This window comes from Belonocnema kinseyi, chromosome 6, assembly GCF_010883055.1.
Source record: "Belonocnema kinseyi isolate 2016_QV_RU_SX_M_011 chromosome 6, B_treatae_v1, whole genome shotgun sequence".
NCBI classification, from domain to species: domain Eukaryota; kingdom Metazoa; phylum Arthropoda; class Insecta; order Hymenoptera; family Cynipidae; genus Belonocnema; species Belonocnema kinseyi.
In genome coordinates, this window is record NC_046662.1 from 13,192,109 (window position 1) to 13,218,902 (window position 26,794).

Consider the following 26,794-nt stretch of genomic DNA (forward strand, 5'->3'; position numbering starts at 1 on the left):
ATCTAGTCGGGAGTGGTGCTGACTGAAAACAGATGATTTGGAGCGATTCGCGCGCCATCTGTTGGTAATTCTAAGGACTTATTGAACTACCCTCGTATTATTGTCTCGGCCGGTCGGATTGATTGAGTCTTCAATTTTTCAATTTAATTTTGAACTTTCAGGTCTACAATGACTTTCTAGATATTATGAAAGAGTTCAAGTCGCAGAGCATAGATACGCCGGGAGTCATTAGAAGAGTTAGTCATCTATTTAAGGGCCATCCCGAATTAATAGTTGGCTTTAACACTTTTTTGCCTCCTGGTTACAAGATTGAGGTCCAAGCCAATGAGCAGGGCTACGCCTTTCAAGTATCTGTGAGCATGCCGAACGAGGGAACGGGCCACACGTCGACGATCTCTCAGCATCACTGCACCCTCAGTGTGAGTTCGCCGCCGATTTCGAGTCCCCCGATTCAACCCACCAAGGCTCAGCCTGTCCTCCAAATAATGCAGGGGTAAGTGAAAATTCGAGTTGGCCCATTGTATCCCATTTATTTTTTCAAAGTCCCGAAAATAAGCCCTAATACCTAATATCCACTTTTTTTTTCTTCAAATGAACTCATTTTTCATTCAGTCAATTAATTCGTGGTTTAAGCACTATTCGTTTAACTATTTATTTCACTATTTCATTTCATTTCCCCTGCTTTTGAATTATCTTGAATTCTTGGAAATATTTTAGGGTGTTTATTAAGATTTCGAGAATTTTAAAATAAATTTCAATCATTTAAAGGAATTTTAATGATTTTAGGGCGTTTGAAAAAATTCAACTAATTGAGTTTAAGATTAATTTTTTTTTCAGTTATAATATCGGTTTAAAATTCAAGTATTCTAGTTAAAGATTCATTATTTCGATTCAAAATTCATGAGTAAGGTAACAAATTTAATTTTAATAACTATGTTACTATTTAATTTTCGGTTGAAAGTTGGTTTTTTTTTTTTTTTTTTTTTTTTTTTTTTTTTTTTTTTTTTTAGTTCAAAATTTATCTTTGTGGTTGAAATTTCAAGTATTTCAGTTAAATATTTATCATTTTAGTTGAAAATTGACCTTTTTGGCTTAAAATTGAACTATTCTAACTAATTTTTCTAACTGAAAGTTTAACTTTTCCATTTTTGTTTAAGATTTATATTTTTGAGTTGAAAATTCAAGTGTATGATTGTTTTAATTTGCAGTTCAGTTTTGATTACTTCATATCTAAAACGTTTCAGTTTAAGTTTGATGGTATTTTTTAATTTCAATGGCCGTGAAATTTGTTTAAAAGCAGGGTGGCCGATGAACCTGGAAACCGGGAAATGACCGGAAATTTTTTGAGAGAGGGAAAAGCCGGAAAATGACAGTAAATTTTTTTTTACCGGGAATTTTACAAATTTGTAGAAGAAAGATCTGTCCACGTTCCGTTTTCAACAGTTTTTAAATAATTAGTGGAATTGTTATGTTTTTTACATTATGCTATTATTTAGCTTACGATGCGTAATTCAAAATTTTTTACTTAAAAAATTTTCCATTTTTATTTTTAAGCTTACATTTTTAATTTAAAGAATTTTTAAATGCTTTCTTACAAACTTAAACAAATGAAAAATAAGAGCCTTTGATGTTGAAAATTTTGGATAAAAAACATATTTATTTAATAAATAAATAAATTTTTTTTAATTTATATGTACTTTAAGTAATAAAATGTAAACAAAAACGATTTTAAATCAGTTCAAAATTTAAGAATTTTCAGATTTTAACGTTAAAACTTAAACGGTTTCAATTTGAAAGTCTTAGTCATTACTTTCAACTTAAAAGTAACTTCATAATATTATATTCTTAATAAAAGGATTTTATTAAATTTAAAATACTTTTTTAGTCTAAAATATTCCATTTTTAACCAATTCGATTTGATTTTTAACAGAAAAATCAAAGTTTCGTTGAAAATTGATATTTTTTATTCAAAAATTCAACTATTCTTTTGAATTTTTTTTTTGTACAAAATTAACCTTTATGGTTGAAAATTTATCGTCTTTTTGGTATAAAGTTTAATTATTCCAGTTAAAAATTCATAATTTTAGTTGAAAGTTAATCTTTTTAGTTCAAAATTTATCTCTGGTTGAAAATCTAACTACTTTGTTGAAATTCAATTTTTTTTACTACAAATTTAATTATACCACAGTGGAAAATTTAACTATTTTGGTGAAAATCCGAGTTTTTTCTGGTTTAACAATTAAATGTTAAACAGCAAAGAAAAATTTGGCTGAAAATTGATATTTTTTATTTAAAAAAAAAACTATTTTTTTGGAATCTTTTTTACGTAAAATTAATCTTTATCGTTAAAATTTCACATTTTACGCATAAAGTTCAATTCTTCCATTTAAAGAGTCATCATTTTAGTTGAAAGTTAATCTGTTTAGTTGAAAATTCGTCATTTTAATTGAAAAGTCATCTCTGTTTGAAAATGTTACTACTTTATTAAAGAATAATTTTTTTTTAACTAAAAATTTAACTATTCCAGTAGAAAATTTAACTATTTTGTTGAAAATCCGTCTCCTTTTTCATGTTTAAGAATATGATTTTTAACAGAATAATAAAAATTTCCTTGAAAATTGATATTTTTTAATGTTTATAGTTTTTTAAAGTTTAAAGTTTATAGACTATTTTCAGCTTGAATATAACTTTATAATAATATATTCTTAATTAGAGGATTTTATTATATTTAAAATATTATTTCAGTCTAAAATATTCAATTTTTAACCCATTCAATTTGAAATTTTTATTTAAAAAAATTAATTATTGAATATTTAGCAATATTGGAATTTTTATTTAAGACAAGTAAATTGAAACCAAATATTTAAAAGTAAAGAATCTTTAACTGCGAATTGTATGACATAAAAAACCTGGAATTGTTAAAATTTCGAAGAGCCTTTAAACTTTGAACTTTGCGGTTTTAATTGTTGTATTTGAAAAATGCTTAATTTGTAAATTAAAATTTAAAATTTTGATTTTCAATTTACAAATGAGCATTTGAGGAAAAAAATTGAGTATTTTTAAGAGACATTTAGAAGTTTTAAAAACATGAAAAATTATCATGAAAATTTTAGAAAATTTTCTTAAAATCTTCTAGAATCTTTTTTGAAAATTTTGTTTAAATCTTTGAAAAACTTTTTAAATATTATCTTAAAATAATTTTTCGAAATGATAAGTTACTTTTAATTTTCCTATGAATCATAAGAAAATGTTTTTGTTTAAAATCTGCGAAAATCTACATTTTGTTTTAAATTAGGCTATCATTTCAAGTTTTACATTAAGTTTGAATTTTTTCAAAACTTCTACATAACTCTTAAAATTACTCAATTTTTGCCTACAAATAATAAATGTTCAATTGTTATTTATACATTCAAATTGTAAAGAAATGTTCTAAGATTTGTAGGATTTTCTGAAAATTATAAAAAAAATTCGTTTGATTTTCAGAGATATTTAGAAGTTCTGAAAAAATTGCATTTAATTAAAAATTGTTGAGTTGAAAATTGTTAGTATCTTCCATTTTATACGTGTAAATTATTGACCACTTAAATACAAAATTGTTGAATGAACGAACTTTTAAACTTCAATTTTCAAAGTTTAAAATTCAAGAGTTTTACTTTGAGTGCTTTCGTTTGCAGTTCAGTTTTTATTACTTCGAATGGGACAATTTTAAGATTTAGTGTTTAATTTTTTAAATATCATTGATTTATAATTTTAATTTTAATTTTCTTAAAAACTCTTTTATATTAACAAGTTTATTTGGTAAATTCACCTATTTTGTTTGAAAATGTGCCTCCTTTGGTAGAAAATTAATCTTCTTGATTTTTCTTGGCTGAAAATTCAACTGGTTGGTTAAAATTTGATGTATTTTGTTGAAACTGTTTCTTTTTTTGGTCTTTTTTTTTGTAGTTATTTTTCTCGAAATTCGTTTTGAACCCTCTTTTTGAGAATTTTTTCTATTTTCCCTCCTTTTTTGAAGCTGCGATTAATTTTTAATGAATTCAGAGTCACTATTTTCTTGAAAATTTGTTTTTTCTTTGGTTTGAAATTAATTTTTTAAACTGAAAATTTGGCCATTCTATTTTTAGATGAAAATTGACGGCTATCAGTTAAAAATTCAAGTATTTGATGAAAAATGTATGTATTTTGTTGGAAATTTGCCAGTTTCTTTATTTTTATTTAAATTAAAATATTTTTAAGTTGAAGTATCAAGTACTACATTTTTTGTTCAGAATTTATTTGTTTATTATTTGTTCAGAGTTTTTTTTTCTAATTTTTTGGTTGAAAATTAATTTTTTTCAACTAAAAATGTAAATAACTGTTTCAATTGAATGTTTAAAATTTAACTACTCCAGTTAAAGATTCATAATTTTTGTTAAAAATTCGCCAATTAAAGTGAAAATCGAACTATTATTGATAATTTGGTTTTTTTGATGATAATTTTTTTTTTACTGAAACTTTAAATATTTATTCCAATTGAATATTCCATCATTTTAGTGGAAAATGCATCTCTTTGACTGAACATTAGTTTTTTTAACTGAAAATTTTACTAATCAATTTCTGGGGGACAATTTATGTTTTTTTTTTCTGTTGAAAGTTCAAATATGCCCGTTAAATATTCATAATTTTATATGAAAATTTTCTTTTTTCTTTTATATTCATCTATCCAAAAATTGAGTAGTTAAAATTTTTATTGAGTAGTATTAATTTTTATTAAAAATAAAAAAAAAAACAATCTTTACAAAACAGTTTAATTATGAATTTTCAACAAAAAAGTTAAATTTTCTACCAAGTTGTTGAATTTTTTAGCAGAAATGACGAATTTTCTACAAAACAATTTTAAAAAACAAAAAAAAATAAAAAGATCAAATTTTTGATGTAAGAGATAATTTTTAAACAAAAAAGATAAATTTTCAACAAAATACATCAATTTTTTCCAAATTGTTAAATTTTCGATCAGAATCTACGAATTTTCTACAAATTAGTAGAATTTTCAACGTCGAATTGTGAATTTTCAAATAAAAAGTTCATTTCTAACCAAATCAGATTAATTAATTTTTCAAATAGAAGGTTGCAATATTGTTGAGAAATACTAATTTCCGACAAAAAAGGCTAACATAAACCTAAAGGTGTTTAAAATAACCGATTTCTGGTGAAAAATGCTAACAAATCATATTATTTTTTTTATTGTAAATATCAATTTGAGGCGGAAAACGAATGATATACTGAAAAATCTTATTATTTTACGTTAAAAATAACCGATGATTTTTTAATACTGTTTTCATTTTTAAATTGTTAACAAGTTGAGAATCTTGTTTAAAATCAATTTTTTTTAATTTTTGTGTGATAATCTATTTCCTGTGAAAAACGTGAATATAACCAGAATTTTTTTTTAAATTAAAAATCTGGTTCGAACTATAATATTTTTTTTTTCAAATACCATTTCACTTGAAAAAGTAAAAATTATGAGCCTTTAAATTCTAATATTATGTATTTGAAATTGTCAATTTTCGGTACAAAACGTTTTAAAAAACCGGAGTCTAATTTGTTGAACAATTTTATATCTTTAAAATTTAATTATTTTTTGTATTAAAAATACCGAATAATAATAAAAATTGTGAAATGTGAATCTAAAGTTGTTGATGATTGGAATTCTTGGTTAAAATACTAATTTTTGTGGAAAAAACAAACATTTTTATAATTTTTAAGTCATTTTCGTAAGTTTATAATTTTATATTGAAATTATTATTCTTAAACACTAATTTCCATGAAAAAAACACATTTTCTGATTTTTCTGATTAAATCGGTATTTTCTTTAGATATAATTTTCACAATTTCGAGATCTTCATTTTTTAAGAAAATATATACATTTTCAAACAAATAGTTGAATTTTCAACTAAACAAGATCAATTTTCAACCAAAAATCAAATTGTTAAATCTTCAGTCAAAAAAAGATTTCAATTTTAAATAAAAAAAAAATAGTTAACCCGTTAAAAATTTTACTAATCAATTTCTGAGGGACAATTTACGTTTTGTTTTCTTATTCGTTGAAAGTTCAAATATTCCCGTTAAACATTCATAATTGCTTCGAATGGAACAATTTTAAGATTGAGCGTTTGATTTTTAAAATATCATTGGCCGTGAAAAATGTTTGAGGCACCGGGAAATCAACTTAAATATTGAAATTGCTTGTCGTTCTTGGCAGATCTGGAAGTATACACCATGGTCCGCTGTCAAACAATATTTCGAACAACAATTTGACGGTGCACGGTCCCGCGTCACCGCCAGTCCAACCTTACAATAATTCCCACGTGACAGCAGCACAGGCACAAGCCGTAAGTCAGGCTTTGAGCCAAGCACAAGACGGCGTGTCCAATAGTGGGCAAACCCAGCAGAGTCAACCTGTTGAATTTAACCATGCCATCAACTATGTCAATAAAATTAAGGTATGTAAATTGCGACCCAAGAAATATAATCCGAATACTATTCCTGTTCTGCTTCTTCTTAGACAAAAGAAACCAGAAACACGACACGTAGATGGCAGCACACAAAATATAGGCGTTGTAACTTGTCAATTTTATAATATTCAATATATCTCCTCGGTGTCTTATTTGATCGGAAAAAGGCCGAGAAACCGGGAATTTAATTAAAAATCCGGGAAATTAATACTGATTGCAGTCGACTTCCAAGTTTTCATTATTTCAATAATTTTGGTCGGTTTTAAACATAATTATCCAGACGTGAAACAGGGAATTTTGAGAAAATAATTGTTTTTATTTTAGGTCAGGGAGTTTCGCTGAAGAAATGTATTTTTGCTTCGAACAGGAAAAGTTTTTTTTTTATTTAAAGAATTATAATTCGGATTTGGAAGAAAGGAATTTTACAAAATTCCTGTTCAAAGTCAGAATCTGCCACAATTTGAAAGTTCCTTTTTACATATTTTTGATCAAGAAAGTATACATGAAGTAGTTTTGAATGTAGTAGTAGTATTTCAAAGAAGAAATGTTGCTGAATTATTATAGAAAATTTGGTTACATTTTTCATTGCGAATTCATTCAACATTTGTTCAAAATTAATTTCTTTGGTTGAAGATTCATCATTTTAATTGAATATTCATCTCTGTTTGAAAATCCAACTGCTTTGTTGAAATTGAATTTTTTTTTAAATTAAATTATTCCAGGAGAAAAATAAACTATTTTGGTGAAAATTCGTTTTTTCTAGTTTAAGGATTAGATTTTTAATAGAAAAATCAAAATTTCGTTGATAATTAAACTATTCTTTTGATTCATACTTTTGGTTGAAAGTTAATCTTTTTAGTTGAAAATAAGGATACTATTTTTAACTGAAAAATAAAAATTTCGTTAAAAATTTATATTTTTTATTCAGAAATCCACCTATTCCTTTGAATTTAACTATTTTCTTGAAAATCCGTTTCTTCTTCTTGTTTAAGAATATGCTTTTAACAGTCAAAAAAAACTCTGGTTAAAAAATTGATATTTTTTTTTATTAAAAACGAAAAAAAAAACGATTTTTTAAAATTTTATTTTTGTTTGAATCATTTTAGTTTAAATTAGTTGAAAATTCATCTCTGGTTGAAAATCTAACTACTTTGTTGAAATTCAATTTTTTTTAACTGAAAATTTAACTATTCCACAGTAGAAAACTGAACTATTTGGATGAAAATCCGATTTTTTTTTGGTTTAAGAATCAGATGTTTAACAGTATAGAAAAATTTGGTTAAAAATGGATATTTTTTTTAAACAAACTGTTTTTTTGAATTTTTTTTTATAAAATTAATCTTTATGGTTGAAAATTCAACTCTGTTTGAAAGTGTAACTACTTTGTTGAAATTCAATTTTTTTAACTAAAAATTTAACTATTCCGGTAGAAAATTGAACTATTTTGATGAAAATGCGATTTTTTCTTGTCTGAGAATTAGATTTTTGATAGAAAAATAAAAATTTGTAAAATTGATATTTTTCATTTCAAAATTGAACTATTCTTTTGAATTTTTTTGTATACCATTAATCTTTATGATTCAAGAAAATCTTTTTTTCTTGTCTGTCTAAGGGTTAGATTTTTAACAGAAAAATAAAAATTGGTTTGAAAATTGATATTTTTTATTTCAGAATGAAACTATTCTTTTGACATTTTTTAAAATAAAATTAATCCTAATTATTGAAAATTCATCTCTGTTTAAAAATGTAACTACTTTGTTGAAAATAACTTTTTTTTGACTCAAAATTTAACTATTTCGGTAGAAAATTTAACTATTTTTTTAAAAAATCCTTTTTTTTCTTGTTTAAGAATATGCTTTTCAACAGAAAAATAACAATTTCGTTATTTCAACTATTCTTTTGATTTTTTTTTGTATAAAATTAATCTTAATGGTTGAAAATCCATCTTTTTAATATAAAGTTTAATTATTCCAGTTAAAGATTCCTAATTTTAGTTGAAAGTTAATCTTTTTAGTAGAAAATTCATAATTTTAATCGAAAATTCATCTCTGGTTGAAAATGTAACTACTTAGTGGAAAAACAGTTTTAAACATATGTAACGTCAAGTAGAAAATTGAACTTTTTTTTCGAAAATTGTTTTTTTTTTATTGGTTAAAAATAAAAGTCTTGCAGACGATTTAACTATTCTATTTTCAATTGAAAATTTTGTTGAAAATTGATATTTTTATTTCAAAATTAAACTGTTTTTTTTTGTTGAAAATTTATGTGTTTTGTGGAAAATTTGTCTTTTCTAGAAAATTAATCTTTATGGTTAAAAATTTATCTTTTTGGTATGAAGTTTAACTATTCAAGTTGAAGATTCATCATTTTAGTTGAGAATTAACATGTTTCGTTGATAATTAATATCTGCACCTGAAAGTTTAACTCTTCCATTTTTGTCGAAAAATTGATCTTTCCTTGTTCGAAATTCAACAATTTGGATGAAAAGTTGCCCTTTTAAATTAAAAATTCAACAATTTCGCTGTAAATTCATCTCTGTTTAAAAATGTAACAATGTGCTTTGTTAAAAAACAATTTTTAAAAATAAAAAACTAATTCCAGTAAAAAGTTACCTATTTTTGTGAAAATACGTTTTTTTTTGTTGAATCGATTTTTTTTAGGAAATTGTCTTTTTCTTTGCAAGGTGATCTTCTTGATTAAAAATTTATTGGTTACAAAATTAATTATTCAATGTTTGTTTGACAGTTTATCTTTTCTAGTAAAAAATTCACATTTTTTGGTAGAAATTAATCTTCTTTGTTGAAAATTAATCTTTTTAGTCAAAAATTCAACTATTTTAATTAAAGATTCATCATTTTAGTGGAAAATTCATTACTTTGTGTGAAAATGTAACTTTTTTGTTTAAAGTCAGTTTTTTGAAAAGTTAGTTCTTTTTGTGGAAAGTAATTTTTTCAACTAAAAATTTGACTTTTTCCAATTGAATATTCTTATATTTTAGTTGAAAATTCATCTGTTGGATTAAACTTAAATTTTTTTAAGGTAAAATTAAATTATTTAAGTTTTGGTTGACAATTAATCTTTTTCAGTAAAAATTAATATATTTTATTTTTAATTGAAAATTCGACTATTTCAATTGAAGATTCATCATTTTAGTTTAAAATTTAGCTATTATATTGAAAATTGTACTACTTTCAGGAAAATCTGTATTTTTTGTTAAAAAAGTTTTTCTACTAAAAGTTAAAGGATTTCTATAATAAATACCATAAATTAAAATAAGTGTTTCGTTTGGCGGCAAATGTAAATCGCCAACCTGGAAATCAAGACCGGGAAATAAAAGCAAATCTATTTTTTGGCCGGGACTTTACCAGTTTTTTAGATAAAAAAATCTATCCATTCACATATTTCGTATCACACGATACAATTTAAAATAAAGAAGGTGTAAACAATTAAAAATTGAACAATAACTGGTTTCATTTATTATGCTTGACAACATACACCTTGTGTTCGCAGTATTCCTTTGTTCTTGCATGCACGGCGCATAATTTCATAATAATAGGTTCATAATTGAATGCTTTTATTCCATTTTAAATACTATTCAAATATTGTTTTTGACTAAAATATTCCATTTTTTACCCATTCAATTTGAATTTACGCAATTATTTTAATTTTAAACCAAAAAAAGTCGAATTCTACTAAAAAATACAAATTTTTGACAGAATAGTTGAATTCCCAAACAAACAAAAAATAAATTTCTGCCAAAGGAGATGAATTTTCAAACCAAAAAGACGAATTTTCAATAGGTGGGTAAATTTCTAACCAAATAGTTTAATTTTCAACTAAAAAAGTTCAGTTTTCAACCAAAAATTGAATAGTTAAGTTTTCAGTTTAAAAAATATTAATTTTGAACCAAAAGAAAATAGATTTTCAATCAAATAGTTAATTTTTCAGTTATGAGTATTTATTTTCGAAAAAAAAAGATTTTGGAGCCCAATAGGTAAATTTTCAACCAAAGAGGTGAATTTTTAACTAAAATTATAAATCTTCAACCAGAACTATGAATTTTGTACAAAATAGTACAAATTTTCAACCAGGAAAGCAGAATATTTGAAATATAATATTCCCAGAATTAGAACTGGCTAAAAATTAAAAATTTCACAATAATAAAATTTTCGACAACTTATGATATTACCGAATTGAAAAAATGGAACAATTATTAATTTAAAAATATTTATGTTTAATATAATTTATCTTTTACTTTTAAAAGTGCTGATGGACCGGGAAATGACCGGGAAAAACGGGGAAATGACAGTGAATTTATTTCTTGACCGGGAATTTTACGAATTTTAAGAAGAAAAATTGGCCCAAGTTTGATTTCAACAGTTTTGTAAATAATTAAAGTATAAAAAAGTGAACAATAATTGATGTGACAAAACGATTCTAAATCCGTTCAAAATTTGATAATTTACAGATTGTAACTGTTTGAATTCGAAAGTCTTTATACGAATTGAGATTAATGTAATATCATTTATTCTGATAATTTTTGTTTTTAAATAAAAATTTGCATGATTCGTCAATAAAATATTGAATTGAATAAATAAATTAATATATTATTTTTATTAGTTTTCTTAGCCATTGAAAATTTCACTGTGTATTATTTGTAAACAAAATTTGAGTAATTTCCTGCAAATTAAAAAAAAAATCCTCAAAATATTCAAGGTTTTAAATTCGGCTGTGGGTATTTGTACCAAAATTTCGGTACGAATTGCCCAATTTTTTCGGGTCTTAAACTTCGTTTAATTCAATTGTAATAATTTCAATTTCTAAATTTAATTGAAATATTTTTTAAACTTCCAAATAACTCTTAAAATATACTCTAATTTTTTCTATAAATAATAAGTGTTCCTATTGTTATTTATAAATTCAAATTTTAAGGATTTTTTTTAATTAACAGGATTTTCTAAAAGTTGTAGGAAAATTAAATTCATGTAAAAATACCAGTTAAAAGTTTCGTAACAATTTCAAAAATGATTTTAAATTTGGAAGAATATAAAACCACTTCTGGGTATCTCAATATTTTGAAATGAAATTTTTAAGTATTTCAAGGATGCTTAAACTATTTAAAATGAAAATAATTCAACTTCTAATTTAAAAACTGTTAAGTTAACAAAAAAATTAATTTCAATTTTTTAATTTGTCTAGCTTAAAATTACTTAAAAAAATATAAAATTGGAAATTTTTAAAGTTCATTGCTTGATTCTTTAATTAAAAGTATTGAAAATGCTAACGTGGATTTATATTTTTGGAATTTAATCTGAATCTTTGAACTATATAATTTATAAAAGTTGTAAATTTTGCAGTTTATCTGCATTTCATAAAAAAAATTTCAATTGAAAAGTGTTAGTACCTTCCATTTCGTACGTGTTGAATTAATTAGTTGTTTTATTGTTTATTGCTTTAAATGGAAAAATGTTTAGAATAGAGTACGATTTTTTTGAATTTCACAGTCCCGAAAAGTTCAAAAATTGTCCGGAAATTCAAAATCATTCGGCGGATAGACACTGATCTCGTATTTCAGGTGATTCTAATTGATCAAGTTGAAAATAAAATGATTAATTTATTCGAAATTTGTTATTTTACGCTTGCAGAATCGATTCCAAGGCCAGCCGGACAAGTACAAGAAATTTCTAGAAATTTTACACACATATCAGAAAGAGCAACGGAATCTGAAGGAGTCGGGCCACATGGGTGTCGGAACTGGAAGTGTGGTAGCCGGGTCCGGAAAATTAACGGAAGCGGAAGTCTACAGTCAAGTGGCGAAGCTTTTCGAAAACCAGGAGGACCTTCTCCTCGAATTTGGACAGTTTTTACCCGATGCGACGAATCAGCAGAGTCCGCTGGTGAGTTTTTAAATCACCAGCTCAAATATTGGGATCAGAAATCTAGAGTACGCTGTCTAGAGTCTAGGATGAACTTTTTGTCGACGCGATTTCGATGCAAATTAGCCTTCTAAAAAGAGTTTTAAGTGCTCGGAGAAATTATCAGGAGCATTTATAATTAAGCATTTTGAATTAGGATTTAAAAAACTTATTTTCTATCTTTATTAATAATAATTAGATCATTTCAATTTCGCGGGAATATGTATCGCTTTAAAATTGCTGTTTTTAAATACATTTTAAATACTTTTTAGTTGAGTTTTCAAATAAAAAAGTTATAATAATGAATCTTCCACAAAAAAAAAAGGAATTTTTAACGAAATAGTTACCCAAAATATTAATTTTCTATAAAAAACTCATTTTCATCAAGGTATATGAATTTTCATTAAAAAAAAAGATTAATTTTCAATAAAAATTAGAATAGTTAAAATGTTAAAGAAATAAATGTCATTAAAAAAAAAGAATTTTCAACAAAATAGTTTTTTTTTTTTTTTGTCAACAAAAAATATTTTTTCTTACCAAAAATAGAAAAATTAAATTTTCAGTTAAAATAATCAATTTTTAACTAATAAGAAGAAAGGATTAATTTTCAATAAAAATTAGAACAGTTAAAATTTTATAAGAATAAATGCCAGGAAAAAAGAATTTTCAACAAAATAGTTATTTTTTCGTCAAAAAAAGGATTTTTTACCAAAATTAGTAGAAATAAATTTTCAGTTAAAATAATCAATTTTTAACAACAACAAAATAATTCTCAACATAATAATTCAATTTTAAACTGAAACGATGAATTTTCTACCAAAAAGGATACAGTTTCAATAAAATATATAAATTTTGAACTAAAATAGATAAATTTAAATAAAGAAGAACAAGTTTTTAGCAAAATTAATCAATTTTTCAACTAAAAATATACATTTTCAAGCAAATATGGACTAGTTACAGCTTAAGTTAAAAAAAATTAATTTTCAACTAAAAAGAAACGAATTTTCATAATTAATTCTTAATCACAGTGATACATTTTTAAAAAAAATATGAATTTTCTATTTAAAAAAAAAACGAATTTTTAACTATTTTTTTTTTTGAAACTAAAGAAATGAATTCGTAACAAAAAAGACCATTAATTAATTTTACACAGAAAATGAAATAGTTGAATGAATTTTCAACTGAAACGATCAATTTTCTACCAAAAATAAAATACTTAAATTTTCAGTTAGTATAATAATTTTTCGACAAATGATGGAACAGTTACATTTTCAGTTTAAAAAATTAATTCTAAATAAGAAATAATTTTTACCCTAATAGATCAATTTTCAACCAATAAGATGAATTTTCTACCAAAATACACGTATATTTAAGAAATAACTAAAATTTTCAACCAAATATAAACCTTTTTAAAGGAATTTTCAATATAATACGGGAATTTTAAACAAAACATTTGAGTGCAAACAATTAATTTTCAACATAATAATTAAATTTCGAACAAAAAAATGATCAAACAAATAAATAAATGTTTAACAAAGCAGTTCCGTTTTTAAATAAGTGGTTGCAATTTAATTTCATGCCAAAAATAGTAGAATTCAACCACAAAAGATGAATTTTCTATATACATAAAATAGGAAAACTAATTTTTAACTAATTTTTTTTTTTATTTCAAGAAATGAAAAGATAAATTTTCTACCAAAAACAAAATAATTAAATTTCCAGTTAGTCAAATAAATTTTCAACTAAATAGTTCAATTTTCAACTACATAATTTTCAATCATTTTCAACCAAAAATAATTTCTACCGAAATAGTATAATTTTTAACCAAGACGATCAAATAACTCTCAAAAAGATCAATTTTCGACAAAAAAAGAAAGTTACATTTTCAGTTTTAAAAATTATTAAAAATTTTAAAAACAACTAATTTTTAACCAAATAGATCAATTTTCAGCCCATAAGATAAATTTTCTACCAAAATATCAATTAGACGAACGTCTACATATCTCTTAAAATTACTTAAATTTCGCCTACAAATAATAAATGTTCAGTTGTTATTTATACATCCAAATTCTAAAGAAATTTTCTAAAATTTCCCGGATTTTCTGAAAATTGTAGAAAAAATTCAATTAATTTTGACAGCTTTCCAGGGATGTTTAAACCATTTAAAAAGAAAATAATTGACCGGGAATTTATTTCGTCGATTAAAACGGCCACGCTGAAAGTTAATCTCTGATTAAAAATTAATTTTTTTGGTTGAAGATTCATTTTGATTTAAAAATCATCTCTGGTGGAAAATGTAATTACTTTTTTGAAAATCTATTGACCTTTTTAAGTTTAGAATTCAGTCATTTTGTGGAAAATTGATTTTTTTTTTCATCTAAAATTAAACTATTTGTCTGAAAATTTATTTACTTTGTGGAAAGTTCGTCTTTTTTGTTAAAACTTAATCTTTATGTTTGAAAAATAATCTTTTCGTCAAAAAGTTCGACTATTCCAGTTGAAGATTCATTATTTTAGTTGAAAACTCATCAGTTCGGTTGAAAATTAATTTCTTTAAATGAAAATTTAAGTATTTCATTTTTAGTTGAAAGTTCATATTTTCTAGTTAAAAATTCAACCATTTGAATGAAAATTTTCGTTTTTTTAAATTGAAAATCAAAATATTTCGTGGAAAATTCACGTATTTTGTTAAAAATTCTATTTTTTTGTAAAAAATTAGCACTTTCTTTGAAAGTTAAGCTTATTGTTTAAACATTCTTCCTTTCAGTGAAAAATTCAAGTATTACTGTTAAATATTTATCATTTTAGTTGAAAATTCATCTTTTAGATTTGAAATAAAATTTTTTAATGTAAAGTTAAACTCTTTTGTTTAACATTTTTTTTTTTGTTAAAGATTCATTGTTTAATTCAAAATTTATATCTTTGGTTAAAAACTGAGATGTTTGATTGAAAACTTGAGATTTCTTTGGATGATTTTTTGGTTCTCATTTTTATTTGAAAATTCGTATTTTTTGATAGAAATTAATCTCCTTGGTTGAAAATTATTCTTTTTAGTCAAAAGTTCAATTATTATAGTAAAAGGTTTAACTATTTGGTTAAATATTAAATCCTTTTGTTGAATAGTTTTTTTTTTGTTAAAGGTTCAGCATTTTAAGTGAAATTTTATTTCTGCTTGAAAACGTAATGTACTTTATTGAACATCAATTTTTTAAACTAAATATTCAACCTCAAGTGTTCATTTTTTTATTTCGATTGACCGTGAAGAATGTTTTTCGAACCGGGAAAGGACCGGGAATTTATTTCGTCGATTATAACGGGCACTCTGAAAAAATGATTTAAATTTTATACGAATGATTGTTGAATTTAACAAAAAAAAAAAAAAAATGAATTTTTAACAAAACTACTTTGAATCCTCAGCCAAAAGAGATTAATTTTCAATGAAATAGTTGTGGTTTCTAACCATACTAATGAAATAACTTTATTTTTTCAAAAATTCCCTGACTTTCTGGAATTACCTGATCTGTAGAGATTATATTATTATATTTATTTTATTATTATTATTATTATTATTATTATTATTATTATTATATATTGGTATGCATAAATGCATTTTAGAATTTGACTGAAAAGACATAATCGCGGCGACAAGGTCGCGTGTACCCTAGGTGGCGTATCTCAGTTCTCCTGTCTCCAATTTTACCACGAAATAATGTCTAATAATTTTGATAACTAAAATGTTTTTTCTTTCCCCCCCCCCCCCCCCAATTTTGCCTTCTCTTTAAGCAGAACTTTCATCCGTCCTTCGATGACAAATCTAACTCTGATTGGTGCCAGTCTGCTATGTTTCAGACTAACAAAGTCGGACCGGTTAACGATCACTCGACGATCACTAAGAAACCTTTAGGGCTGAAAACTCCGTATAATAATTCTGGTACTCTGCCGAGGGATCATCGGGATTCGGGCGGAACGGGTGGTGGTGGAGGTGGTGGAGGTGGTGGTGGAGGCGGTGGTGGTGGAGGTGGCGGTGGTGGCGGTCTTGATCGGGAAAATCGGGAATACCGTGATCGAGAACGGGAACGACCAGGATCCAGAGATATTAGTGTGGGTCAAAAAATTGGCCACAGTACGGGCCAATTGAAGAGAAGTCCTTCGTTCACGACTTCGATGTCGACCGGGAATTCACATCACATCCAGCATGGTCCACCGCCTGCTAAGAAACACAAGGTTGCCTCTGTTCGCGACTCTTCAATCGCCGAAGTTGGAAAATACGGCAGCTTGAATGACTACGCTTTTTTCGACAAGGTATTATTCTTCTGCTTCTTTCTTTTTACAATTATTATTTTCAAAATTTCAGACTGGTCGCTGGACCGGGCATTATTTAAGACCGGGAAATGACAGTGAATTTATCTTTTGACCGGGAATGATTTTTTATTTTGAAACCATTATGTTAAGAGAATATTTAAAAAGATTTTAAAAGAATTCCAAAATTGTCAAAAAAGTATGTGGAAGATTTCAAGGAATGTTTTTTTTTTTTTTTTTTTTTTTTTTAATTTGCAGGATTTGCAGAATTTGTTGAAAAAGATTTTAGTCCAGTTTTCACGATCAAACTATTAAATTTTTTAACAAGAAATAATTTTCTGCCAAAAAAAATTGAATTTTTAACAAAATTGTTGAATTCTTTAGCAAATAGCTGATTTTTTTATCAACAAATATGAAAAAATTGAATTTTCAATCCAAAAAGACGAATTTTCAACCAAAAAGGATGAATTTTTAACAAAATAGTTACAATTTTCTACCAAATAGTTGCATTTTTATCGAAAAAAGAACAATTTTTTACTAAAACAGATGAATTTGTAATAAAAAACAAATTTTTTTTTATTGGTGGAACTTTCATCCAGAAAATATTTCAGTTCATGTTTTAACGCCAGAATATAAATTTTAAACAAAAAGTAAATTTTCTACGAAGTAGTTAAGTTTTCAAGAAAATAGTATGATAGCTTAATTTCTAACCAAACAGTTGCATTTTTATCCACAAAAAAGATTTAATTTAAAGATAAACTTTAAAATAAAAAAGGCTTACTCTTCATTCATCATCACTTGGAACGTGGAATTTTTGAATTTATAATTTTAATTGAAAATTCATCTCTGGTTGAAAATGTAACTTCTTTGTTAAACAATCCATTTTTTAAATACAAATTTAATTACTTTATTTAAAAATTTTTTAATTTTTTTGGTAGGTCTGTTCTAATTTAAAATTTAACAATTTGGATGTAAATTTTTCTGTTTTAATTGAAAGTTCATTTATTTCATTGAAAATTTGCGTATTTTGATTTTTTAAAACTATATTAATAGAAAATCGACTTTTTTTGTAGAAAGTGATTTTTTTTAAATTTTAATTTCATTGTTTAAAAATTCTCCTTTTTAGTTGAAAATTCATGTTTTGGGTTATAAATAAATTCACATGGTTTAAAAATAAACTGTTTTATTAAAAATTAACTTTTGTATTGAAGATTCAGCATTTTAATTAGAAATTCATTTCTTTGTTTGAAAAGTGAGCTATTTGATTGAAAACTTGTTTTTTTTTTCTTTAGATAAAAAGCCATTTTTTATTACCGAACAATGTAGCTTCTATTTTCTACGTGTAAATTATTGAAAATTTGAATACAAAATTTTTCAATTAAAAAACTTTTAAACTTTACTTTTAAAAGGTTAAAATTCCGGGAAAAACCTGGAAATGACAGAATTTTTGACCGGGAATGATTTTTCATTTTGAAAAATTATTTCAAGAGAATATTTAAAAAGATTTTAAAAGAATTCCAAAATTGTCAAAAAAGAATCTGGAAGATTTCAATGAATGTGTTTTTTTTCAATTTGCAGGATTTTCTAAAAATCTTAGGAAAAATTCGATTCGTTTTAACAGATATTTAGAAGTTCGGAAAAAATTTCAAAAATGATTTTAAATTTGAAAAATATAAAACAATTTTCAGATTGCTCAAAATTTTGAAATATATTTTTGAAACTTTTCAAGGGTGTTTAAAACTATTTAGGATGAAAATAATTTAAGAAGTGTTCAGTTTAAAAAAAATTAAATTTTTAAATTTTTTACATTTCTAGCTTAAAGTTGCTTAAAATAATATAATTTTGAAAATTTTAGAGTTCATTGATTGCTTCTTTAATTTATAGAGAATTGGAAATTATAATGTAGATATATATATTTTTAGAATTGAATCTGAATCTTTAAAACTCTACATAATTTATAAAGGTACTTCCATTTTATATTATTTTATTTTTATTGAACATTTGAGTACAACATTTTTTAATTTAAAAACTTTGAAGTTTAATTTTAAGAGTTTCATTTTGAGCGCTTTAATTTATAGTTTGTTTCTTCAAATGGAAAAATGTTTAGCTTTAAAATTCGAATTTTTAAAGTTTTATTGACCGTAAAAAATATCTGCGAACCGGGGAAATGACGGGGAATTTTTATCGTCGATTAAAACTATTCTAACGATGCAACTGTTTTGAACCAAGCCGTCATTTACAATGTTTAAAATCAAAATTACCCCTTTTTTGGGAAAATTTAAAATTACTTTTTTTTTTTAATTATTTAAAATTTTCTGATAATGTAAGGAAATCTAAAAATTCTTCGTGTCGATTGAAAATTCAAGTATTCCAGTTAAATATTTATCATTCAAGTTGAAAATTTCTCTTTTAGGATGGAAATAAATGTACTTGGTTCAAAGTTGAACTCTTTTGTTAAAATTTTTCTTTTTAAAGATTCATAATTTTGATTAAAAATTTATTTCTTAGGTAGAAAACTGAGCTATTTCATTAAAAAAAACTGTTTTTTCTTTGGAAAAAAAGGAATTTTTTTCCGAAAATGTAACTATTTTGTTGAAAAGTTGTTTCCTTTTTGGTTGAAAATTATTTATTTTTTCAACTGAAAGTGTAACTATTACACGGATTAAATAATTCATAATATTAATTAAAAACTCATTTTTTTGGTTGGACATACATTTTTTTACTCAAAATTCAATTATTCAATTTTTCGTCGAAAAATGAATTTAATAATTCAACCAGTAGTTGCATTTTTTATTTAAAAAAATGTGCTTTCTGCAAAATAGTGGAATTTAAAACCAAATAGTTTCATTTTTAACAACAACAACAAATCATTTTCTATCATAAATACGAATTTTCAACAAAAGATATGAATTTTTAACTAAGTAGTTTAATTTTAAATTGTGAAGATTTAATTTTCTACCAAAAAGATTAAATTTCACAAAATGAATTGAATTTGTAACTAAATATTTTAAACAATGGATGTGTTGTTGGTCCAATTTTTATTTGAATAATTTTAGTATCTTTTTTTTTCTTCGTTTTGAAAAATTGTTAACAAAATATTTGTATTTGTAAGCTAAAAAAGAGAAATTTTCATAAAAAATGGAGCAGTTGAATTTTCATTTAAGTGATTAATTTTCAATGTAAAAAAAAATAGAAGCTTCTAAAAAAAAAGTGTAATATTGCACCAAGTAGTACTTGAAATTTCTACCCAATTTTTAGATTATTATGCCGGAAAGATGATTTTTCAACGAAGTAGTGGAATTCTCTACTCTAGAATGTGAATTTTGAACGAAAAAGTTAAATTTGTAACCACTCAGTTGAATTTAAAAAAAGTTGAATTCTCAGTTTAAAAAGTTAATTAAAAAAAGACGAATTTTCATTTAAAATTATGAAGCTTTAACTTAAATAATGTACTTTTAAGGAATTAGTGCAAATTTTAACTGAAGAGATTAATTTTCAGCGTAAAAAATTAATTCTCAACAAAAACAGAATTTATTTAAAAATAACAAATCGTCCAGTGTAACTAACAAAAACGAATTTTCAATCAAATATTTTAATCCCTAACTAAAAAAAATTTCAACCAAACAGTTGCACTTTTAACCAAGGTGAATTATTTTCTACCAAAAAGACAAATTCTCAACAAATAACGTAAATTTTCAACTAAATAATTTGAAAAATTGACGTGATGTTGGTACGATTTTTATTTCAATAATTTTAGTTGAAATTTAAATTTGGTAACAAATAGTTGAAGTGTCAACCTGAGAATATGAATTTTCGACAAAATTGCTCAATTTTTAGATTAAAAAATTAATTTTTAACCAAAAAGAAAAAGAAAGAATTTTCACTTCAAATTATGAATCTTCACAACGAAAATGTCAACTTTCAACCAAGAATAATTTTCAAAAAATACATAAATTTTCATCCAAATAATTGAATTTCCAACCAAAAAAGTTCATTTTTAACCGAAACAGATTAATTTTTAACAAGACAGTTTATTTAAATTTATATTGGGAAAATTTATTTTTTGTAGAAATTTATCTGCTTTAATAGACATTTCATTTTCTTGGTTTTAAAGTCATTTGCTTGGTTGAAAATTCAACTATTTTGTTAAAATTTCATATATTTTGTTAAAAATGTGCCATTTTTCGTAGGAAATTCATCTTTTGGGTTGAAAATTCAACTAGTGGATTAAACATGTATTTTTTTGGTTAAAGATCGATTATTTTATTTAAAGAATAATTTCTTTGATTTTAAAAATTAAACTATTTTATTGAAAACTTTTTTTTGTTGAGAAAATGAATTTTTTAAACTAAAATGTTAACTATTCCATTTTTTTGTCCAAAATGTATGTTTTTTGATGGACTAATCTTCTTATTTGAAAATTCAATTTTTTTCTTTGTTGAAGATACATTATTTTAGTTAGATATTAATTTTGTTACTTAAAAATTTAACTATTTTGTGGAAATTTCGTTTTTTTTTTAAACCAAGGGATTTTACAAGATTTCTGAGGAATACCATGGTTTTATGGGGTTTTTTGAGCTATCAAGGTATTTCAATCCATTTTTCCGAATTTTAAGAAGAATCATCAGATTTGATGTAATTTAACGGTATTTAAAAATATTTTAATTGGTTGAAAGAATTTATTTACAATAAATTAGGGATTTCCCAGGAAATTAGTAGGGTTTCAAAGATTCGAAGTGATTTCGAATTTTTCGTTTGGAATTGATCCTGAATTATTATTAATTTACCCTGAGTTATTTTAAATTCTTTGAAATTCCCTTGAATTGCATTTTTTTAAGTTTCATATTTTTTAATTATTTTTAAGACCCTTGATTGATTTCTAAATTTTGCTTGATTTTTTATGAATTTTTCTCATTTCCCTTGAATTCTTCTAAATTCACTCAGGTTTTACTGAAATAAATGTTTTTTCCGATTTAAAAAGAAATTTCCAATTCATTTAAATTCTTTTGAATTGTTTTGTAGTCATTAATCATATTTTTGGTCAGAATTTAGTAGGTTTTCAAAAATTTGAAATTATTTTGTTGAATTCACCCTGAATTTTTATTAATTTACCCCGAATTTTTTTCAATTCTTTGGAAACCTCTAGAATTTTTTTTTCTAATTCACTTCAATTTTTCTAAATTTAGTCAATTATACCTGATTCTATGGATTAAAAAAAATGTTTAAGTTTTTATTTAATTGATCTCGATGTTTTTTAACCTCGCCTTGAACTCTTGGGCATCTCATCAAATGCTTTTAAATTTCCTTGAATTTTTCTAAGCTCGTTATCCAATTCAATGAAGTTTTCTCATATATGAATATCATCGAATTCTTCTCGTTTATCTGAAATGTCTCTTAATTAAATTCAATTTTACGGAAATTAATGGATTTTTTTCTTATTTTAAAAATTTTATCCCATTAATTTAAATACTTTTTTTTTTACTTAACTTGAATTGTTTTGAAGATTTTCCTTGCAAATCTATTTCTTTTAGAGAAGGATATTAATTGCGCGGTATTTTTGGTAGGTTCGAAAGGCTCTCAGATCTCAGGAAGTCTACGAGAACTTTCTCCGATGCTTGGTCTTGTTTAATCAGGAGATCGTTTCTAAGTCTGAGTTGTTGCAACTGGCAACGCCCTTTTTGGGACGGTTTCCAGAACTACTGCGATGGTTTAAGGATTTTCTGGGCCATGTGCCGGAGCAAACGAGTACGACCTCGGCGAATATCACAAGTGCGCTGGGAATTGAGGCGCTGCCGAATAATGTCGTTCGGAGTCACCAGGACAGACCCCAGGGCGATCTCGCGATGGAAATCGATTATTCGACTTGTAAACGATTAGGGGCGTCGTATTGTGCACTCCCGAAATCCTACATGCAGCCAAAATGCACCGGGAGAACGCAGCTCTGCAAAGAGGTTCTTAACGACACCTGGGTGTCTTTCCCAACGTGGTCAGAGGACAGCACGTTTGTCACCTCAAGGTTTGCCATTTTAGTTGTATTTTATTTATATTTTCAGGGTGGCCCGCTGGACCCGGAAACCGGGAAATAATGACCTGGAATTTAATTTCTGATTGTAGAAAAATTTCAGTTTTCATTATTTTAATCATTTTTCGTCAATTTCGAATAATGATTTCTACTTTATCTACAGTTTTAGGGCTTATGAGACAGAATTTAGGCGAATTAAAAAGAATTCAAGAGAATTTAAGAATTGATGAATTTTAATAATATTTTTATCGTTCAAGCTGTATCAGCGGTTGAATATAAATTATTTTCTAGCTCAGACATATTCAGGAATTATTACAGTGTTTCATATACAAATTAAAAATTATCAAATGTATTAATTTATTTCAAAGAAAAAAAAGTTTTTTCTACTTTAAAAGATAACTCTTTAACAAGATACTGAAATTTTCAACAAAATAATTGAACTTTTAAATTGAAATTTAAAATGAAATTTATACAACAAAAGAAAATAATTTTAAAATCAAAAAGACGAATTTCCAACAAATAAAGATTTTTCACTCAAAAAATAAATAAAACCTTATCTAAATTATTGAACCTTCAAACCAGAAGACAATTTTTCGTTACAAAAATGCAATTTTTAAACAAAATATATGACTGTTGAACAAAAAATTAATTTTCCAGATATAAGCCTTCAATAAAAAAAATTCACAATGTAGTTTAACTTTGAACCAAGTATTTCAATTTTCAATTAAAAAAGATTAATTTATAACAAGATAGTTAAACTTTTAATCAACGAGATAAATTTTCAACTTAAAATATAAATCTTTAACAAAAAAAAGTGATTTCTTAACAAAGCGATTCAACCAAATATTTTAAACAAATTAGTTGAATTATCAAGCAAAGAAGAACGATTTTGAACCATATAGGTGCATGTTCATACAAAAACTGAAATTTCTTCTATTAACAGATAAAGTTTTAAATCAAAAAGATAAATTTTCAAAAAATTAGTCGAATTTTCTGTTGAAAACGATTTTAATCGAGTTTTCACGATCAAACTATGAATTTTTTTAACAAGAAATAATTTTCTACCAAAAAAATTGAATTTTTAATCCAAAAAGACGTATTTTCTACCTAAAAGGATGAATTTTTAACAAAATTGTTGAATTCTTGAGTAAATAGTTGAATTTTTATTAAAAAATATGAAGTTTATATTAAAGCAGAATAATTTTTTATTACAAATAAACTTGAGTTTTCATCCAAAAAAGATTACAGTTGACTCAGTAACATCAGACATTGAATTTTTGTAACAAAAAAATAATTTTCTACGAAAAAATTAAATTTTCAATCCAAAAAGACGAATTTTTAACCAAAAAGGATGAATTTTTAACAAAATAGTTAAAATTCTCTACCAAATAGTTGCATTTTTATCGAAAAAAGAACAATTTTTTACTAAAACAGATGAATTTGTAATAAAAAACAAATTTTTTTTTTATTAAGTGGAACTTTCATCCAGAAAGTATTTCAGTTCATTTTTTTTAACACCAAAATATAAATTTTATACAAAAAGTAAATTTTCTACGAAGTAGTTAAGTTTTCAAAAAAATAGTATGATAGCTTAATTTCTGACTAAACAGTTGCATTTTTATCCACAAAACAGATTTAATTTCTGCTAAAGCAGATAAACTTTAAAATAAAAAAGGCAAACTTTAAAAAAAAAGTGTTGAATTTTCAACCTAAAAGTTATCGAAAAAAATGCAAGTTTCTATTAATTAAAATAATTTATGGGAATATCAGAAATTATTTTAATTAATAGAAAATTGCAGAACTTTTTTTCTTCAAAAAATGGACTTATCACGTTTCATTCACTTATTCATTCATCATCACTTGGAACGGGGAATTTTTAAATTCATAATTTTGATTGAAAATTCATCTCTGGTTGAAAATGTAACTTCTTTGTTAAACAATCCATTTTTTAAATACAAATTTAATTACTTTATTTTAAACATTTTTAATTTTTTTGGTAGGTCTGTTCTAATTTTAAAATTTAACAATTTGGATATAAATTTTTCTGTTTTAATTGAAAGTTCATTTATTTCATTGAAAATTTGCGTATTTTTATTTTTTAAAACTATATTAATAGAAAATCGACTTTTTTTGTAGAAAGTGATTTTTTTAAAATTTTAATCTCATTGTTTGAAAATTCTTCTTTTTAGTTGAAAATTCATCCTTTGGGTTATAAATAAATTTACATGGTTTAAAAATAAACTGTTTTATTAAAAATTAATTTTTGTATTGAAGATTCAGCATTTTAATTAGAAATTCATTTCTTTGTTTGAAAAGTGAGCTATTTGATTGAAAACTTGTTTTTTTCCACTTTGAGTCCTTTAATATGTTGCTTAGTTCAGGGTGGCCGCTGGACCGGGAAACCGAAAAAACCGGGAAAGGATCGGAATTTTTGGAGACCGGGAAAAAACCGGGAAATGACAGAATTTTTTTTTGACCGCGAATTTTACAAATTTTCAGAAGAAAAATCTGTTCAATTTCGATTTAAACAGTTTTTAAGTAATTAGTTGAATTAAAAATTAAAAACGTTTAAAGTTAAAAATTGTTGATAAACAACAGTTTTATTTTTTCAGCTGTAAATATAAATAAATAATTTTTAAAATGGATCTGTACTTTAAGTATTAAAAACTGAAGAATAATTAATTTGATAAAACTATTCTAAATCCTTTGAAAGTTAAAGAATTTCCAGATTCGTTATTAATTCGTAAATAAAGACTTTTATTCAATTAAAAATATTGTTTAAGTCTAAATTATTTAATTTTTAACCCATTTAATTGAAAGAATGTTGATTGAGAAAAAGGATATTTATTTAATATTTAGAAATATTTGACTTATAATTTAAAACGACTAAATTGCAGCCAAATATTTAAAAGTAAACAATTTAAAACTTAATTGTTTGACATAGAAAGTTTTGAACTGTTAATATTTCGAAAAGCTTTTAACATTTTAACACGTTTGTGAAAAAGATTTTCAGAAATTGTATACATTTTTTAAACTTCATAAAATTTTTTTTACAGTTTTGAGAAAATTAAATTTGTTTTAATTCTTTAATTCTTCCCGGCTCGTTTTTAATAATATTGGAAATCTCTTAACATCTTTTTGAATATTCTGTTAAAATAATTTTTCAAAAAGAAGAATCATTTTCACTGTTCCTAGGAATTTTAAGAAAATATTTTTATTCGTTTGGAGCCTTTCACAATTCGTAAAAATCCTCTAAATTTTTTGTAAACTGCAAAAATCTACATTTTGTTTTAAATTAGGTTGTGAGTTTTTGCACCGAAATTTCGTTACCAGTAAAAAAATGTTTTCGGGAAACACATTTCGTTAGAATGATTTGAAATCATTTCAAGTTCTAAATTAATTTGTAATATTTTTGAAACTTCTAAATATCTTTTAAAATTACTCTAATTGGTTTTAAAAATAATAAGCTTGCAATTGTTTCAAAGATGCTTAAACTATTTAAAATGCAAATAATTTAAATTCTAATTTTTTGAATTTAATCTAAATCTTTGAACTCTATGATTTATGAATATTAAAAATTCTGAATTTTGCAGTTTAAATTCATTAAATTTGAAATTATTCAGTTGTAGTTTATACGTGTAAATTATTGAACAATTCAATAGAAAATTTTTAAATTAAAAAAAAACTTATTGCCCGGGAAAAAATTTGCGAGCCGGGAAAGGATCGGGAATTTTGTTTTTTCATTAAAATGGTCATCCTGTTAGTTATTATTACTTGAAATGGATAAATGTTGGCGTTGAGTCAGATTTAAAAAATTTCATTGACCGTTTGCAAATCGGGAAAAATGGCCGGGAATTTTTTTCTTTTATTAAAACGGCCACCCTGAAACTGACAAGATGGATTTATATTTTTGTAACTTAAGGGCATGTGACACAGCTAAATACCTATATTACCGACCTCACTTTTTCAGTTCACTGAATGTTTTTTTGAACCTAAGAACTTTTTTTGTAAGTAAAATATCGAGCTGAAACTTCGGGAAATATATTAGAGTGCAATAAAGTACG

At 24.5% G+C, this 26,794-nt stretch overlaps 1 protein-coding gene across 1 annotated transcript in view; it reads left to right on the top strand.

Moving 5' to 3' along the window:
- The window catches only part of LOC117175269, a 57,951-nt gene that overhangs the window by 19,514 nt on the left and 11,643 nt on the right, over positions 1-26,794 (top strand). The window contains exons 4-8 of the mRNA XM_033364977.1: positions 162-493; positions 6,242-6,482; positions 12,140-12,391; positions 16,244-16,711; positions 22,273-22,740. Of these exons, the coding sequence (XP_033220868.1) occupies positions 162-493; positions 6,242-6,482; positions 12,140-12,391; positions 16,244-16,711; positions 22,273-22,740 (1,761 nt within the window). The remainder of the gene's footprint in view (positions 1-161; positions 494-6,241; positions 6,483-12,139; positions 12,392-16,243; positions 16,712-22,272; positions 22,741-26,794) is intronic.